The 4,475-nt window shown below is 34.1% G+C and overlaps 1 protein-coding gene across 1 annotated transcript; it reads left to right on the forward strand.

Moving 5' to 3' along the window:
- Positions 1-617: 617 nt before the first annotated feature.
- On the forward strand, positions 618-3,505 carry LOC140865105 (uncharacterized zinc finger CCHC domain-containing protein At4g19190). The gene is made up of 7 exons (XM_073269618.1): positions 618-893; positions 1,092-1,154; positions 1,244-1,383; positions 1,553-1,666; positions 1,759-1,960; positions 2,586-2,700; positions 2,795-3,505. Exons 1-7 carry the CDS (start codon positions 681-683, stop codon positions 3,220-3,222), a joined length of 1,275 nt encoding a protein of 424 aa, XP_073125719.1. The 5' UTR covers positions 618-680; the 3' UTR covers positions 3,223-3,505.
- Positions 3,506-4,475: the final 970 nt, after the last annotated feature.

The following is a 4,475-nucleotide window of genomic DNA, read 5'->3' on the forward strand; positions in this document are numbered from 1 at the left end:
TGTACCGATCGGTTCAATCGGTTCGACCAGAAACCGGCCACTGATTTGATTCAAAACATTTCCAAAAATCGTTTTAACGGTTGAGCCGACAAAACTGATCAAGAGACGAAAAATTGTTTTTTTTTTATTTTTTTTAAAAAAATAGTTTTTTTTTGTTTTAAAACCTTATTTTAATATTTTATTATATATATATATGATTATTTAAAATTTTTTTCTTCGTTAAAAATATTATTTATTAATATTAGAGTTTATAATTTTTTGAATATATTTATATAATTATTTAATAAATATATATATTTTTCTATTATATAAATTTTTTAAATTTTTATAATTTAAAATATATTATTAATTATATTATATTATATAAACGATTTTTCGATTCGACCGTTCGGTTAAAACAGTTCAACCAGTTGAATTATTTTTTTAAGTTAGATCGGTTGTTCATTAGTCCGATTATAAAAATATTACTTAAATAAAAAAGATTAAAAACCAAAATATAATTAAATTTACAAAACCAAAATACAAAATTGAATACTTGCATGACCAAATCACAAATAAAGTAAACTTATAAGACTACAATGGCTATTATCCCATTATCCCATGTATTAAGAGATGCTATAGATTTACGCCCTTCTCCCGAAATTTCCCTCGATAAAAGAAATCACTGAACAAGCGGTTCGATGATGGAGGATGAGGAAGGAGGAGGGATTCGATTGGGGAAGAAATCAGAAGGGGAAGTTGATTACAGGACAAAGTCCGGTACGGCGTGGTCACATTCTTTCCTCAATCAGAAGCCGTGGCATCCACTTTCTTACCCCAATCAGCGCCGCAAGTGGATCGCCGAGCAGACTCACGCCCAGAAGGAGCGCCGTGCTGAAGAGGTTTCCCGCGAGGTACGTGCGTATGCGCGCATTCTGATGTCCGATTGTTTCTTTTTTGGCGGTTTTAATGTAATTTGAAATCAGGGTTTTTTTGGATTAGGGAACATCTGTGGGAAATTGAATAGTGGAAGTGTGTCATGAATAATTGTTATGTTGTAATGACTGAGGAAACATCTGAGCTAATTGACCCTTTTTTTTTTTCTTGAACAGTATGCACAGGAGCAGGAGTTTCTCAGGCAAACCGCTCTCATTTCCCAGAAAGAGAAAGAAAAGGTGACTTTAAATTATTACTGAAGCAAAGAACTTGGTGTAAAAACGAGAATTTTATTCTATCAAATTTTCATTTACTCGTTGTTTCGCAGTTGGAGATGATGAAAGCAGTGAGCTTTATGTATGTTAAACCTCCTGGTTACAATGCAGAAAGTGCTAAAGCTGCTGAGGTGGCTGATGAGAAGAAAAATCACGAGCAGGATCCGTCTCTTGAAGCAGCCTCATCTTCAATGTAATAGTTTGGCCCGATGTTTGTATCTCACTCCTGTACCATGCACTAGATAGATAGCTCACTATCATGTTGAATGTATCCATCTTACTATTTTTGTTTTGAGAATTAAGCTGTTACTTAGTCATGCTTCTGATGTCGAAACACAAAGTTAACCCCACGCATTTGCTAGGAACGTGGAAACTAAACCCTCTGCGGTGGAGAAAAAGAAAGGAAGGCCAAAAGACATATATGGTCGTGCGTTACCTACAGAAGAACAATTTGAAGTCCTTAAAAATGCTCCAAGGTGTGTTTGCATGCTTCTCCTGTGATTTATAGAGAGTTATATCGTGAGATCCCTTCTGTACTACTTAAAACAATAACGTGATCCTCTTCCAGGTTAGAAACTGGTGTTTTAGTCAGGGCAAAGCCATTTGGAGTTGAGATCCGCAATGTGAAATGTCTTAGATGTGGTAACTTCGGCCACCAGAGTGGTGATCGTGAATGCCCACTGAAGGATGCTATAATGCCAAATGAGGAGAGTCGATTGAAAAGGGACGATCCTTTAACAACTATCATTGCTCAAACTGAATCCAGTGAGGTAAAATTTTAACTTCGTGCTTTACTTGTATTATGCCTTCATGTAAATTTATTAATTCTTGACTTCTATTGGTGCAAAAGTAGCAAATACTGAATTCTCTTTTGAAAGTCTATGCACCGCACCCAATATCAGATATTGTTCACGTTTACTTAGCAGCTGTATATGATTAGTCATATTCAGGTTAAGAATCTAGCATGCCCTTGCTTACATATAACTAATCTGATATCAGGAGTATGTATTAGGTTTTATGCTGTTTGATCAAAGTGAATCATCAAAGTAGATGACGTTCTGCAACCTAGTTAATTTGAACTTTATGAAATTGTATAGAAAGAGTTTTGAATTTATGAATGGCCCAAATAGTTTCTTATATAGTTATCTGCCACGGGTTGCAGTTTCATTTTTCTATATTCTTATCTTTAGCTGTTCCTTGAGCTACATTGAAAAAGTACTAGGGTTTAAGAAATCGAAGCCAGAACAAAGAGGAAGTTCGTGTTCATTGACATTTATTTTTTAGCTTCTGGAATTTTGGAACTGTTTTTGCTAGTATATTGATCAGAGCTTATTCGGTTGTAGTTCCATAAATTAGTGTCTCTTGGTGTCTAATGTTTTTTGAACTGCACCACAGCCTCTGAAGTGGGAATTGAAACAGAAGCCAGGAATGAGTCCTCCACACGGAGGGTTCGACCCTGACGATCCCAATCAGCAGATAGTTGCTGAGGACATCTTTGATGAATATGGAGGTGATATTTTTTACATCCAAGTGACCTCGTGCATCCGCCTGGTGATGATAATTTTCAAGCCTCGGTAATGTTAATTTTATCATTTAACATGCAGGGTTCCTTGGGGAAGCCAGCATACCTGATTTGCTAACCAACTTCTCTTCAAGAAAAGCCAAGAAAAAGTCTAGCAAGAGCAAACATAGAAGGAGGTCGTTGCCAGAAAGTACCGAATTAAGCGACGATCAAGGCAGCGTGCCTTCTTCCAGCGATGCTAAACGGAAGAGATCAAAGGAGAAGAGACACAAGAGAAAGAAGCAACAGCATTTGGAATCAAGTTCACCAGAAAGCTCAGAAGATGGTAGGCATCAAAAGAGGAGCCGTAGGCACAAGTCTCGTCATTCATATTCTTCCGAGGCTTCGGATTATGATGAACAGCATAGAGCTAAACACAGTCGGCATGTACACCGGCACCGACATAGACACCAGCATCAGCATCATCGTCATGACCGACGTCGTCGTCATTTGGATTCATCGTCAGATTAATCTCGAGTTACATTTGGTTCATGGAGATGGAGTGGCAGAGAACGGGCACAAAATATACAAAATAGTTTTTGCTCACATCTAGTCTTGGGCATTCAAGAGATGCATCTTAGCCCCTGGGTAGAAGTTGTGTTAACTTCAAGGTACCATCTCTCTAATGGATGGCGCTGATTTATAAATTACATTTGAACAAGTGGGATTAATAATAATTAGCTATATGATTGTAATTGTGACTAAAAAAGTTCACTGATGTCCATGCCCATGTTTTTAAATTTTAAACCGCGAAAATAAATAAATATTAATAAGCCAATCAGTCAATTAATGGGTTTTTTTTATATTTAATTTAAAAAATATTTAAATTGCAAAAATAATTTAAAATTCTGCAAAACGCCCTTGCTAACAGCGGACTTTGCAAAAAAAAAAATGCAGGGTTCGTTGTTGTGTAAAGCGAACTGCAATTTGCAGCGTCCGCTCATGCTGAAACTTGGGGACTTGCACTTGCAAAGCAAGTCCCCATGTTTTTGTTTTTTTTTTATTTGTTTTTAATTAATTAATTATATAATTAATAATGTTTTGTAAAATTATATTTAGTAGTATGATCTTTTTTTTTTCCCAAAATTCTAAATTTTGAATTTGATAATCTGTTTGAAAAATTATTAAAGAAACAAAACATAAAATTTACGATTAAAAAAATTATATTGATTAAATAAATGTACTAAATTTTGGTCAGTGGAGTTATATATTTATTTTAATCGTTTGAATTTGTGGGGATCCCTCGTTTACGTGGATAAATCTAGAGTAGTTAATTCAAATCTATTTAAACCGAACTTATGCAAAAATGTTATTACAAAATTTCTCAATCCGAATTCAAGCTGAAACAAAATCATCTCGAAAATTAGAATTAAAATTTATGGTTAAAAAATTCAATTGATTAAATAAATTTTTTTGTGATCAGTTATCAACATATTTCGATAAATTTATTTTAATATAAATTTTATTTTTTGATAAATTTATTTTATATCATATTTTTTAATATAAATTTTATTTATTTTTTATTAAAAATTGGTTAGCGGAGTTATTGACTTATTTTAATTCGTTTGGATCTCTAGAAGTTCTTATGAATAGAGACATAGAGAATTAATTCGGATATATTCCGATCGGTTCGAGTTCACAATTTTCGAGATTATTTTGTTTCGGCTTGAATTCGGATTGAGAAATTTTGTAATAGCATTTTTGCATCAGTTCGGTTTAAATAG

Source organism: Henckelia pumila, chromosome 4, assembly GCF_033568475.1.
Source record: "Henckelia pumila isolate YLH828 chromosome 4, ASM3356847v2, whole genome shotgun sequence".
Lineage (NCBI taxonomy): Eukaryota > Viridiplantae > Streptophyta > Magnoliopsida > Lamiales > Gesneriaceae > Henckelia > Henckelia pumila.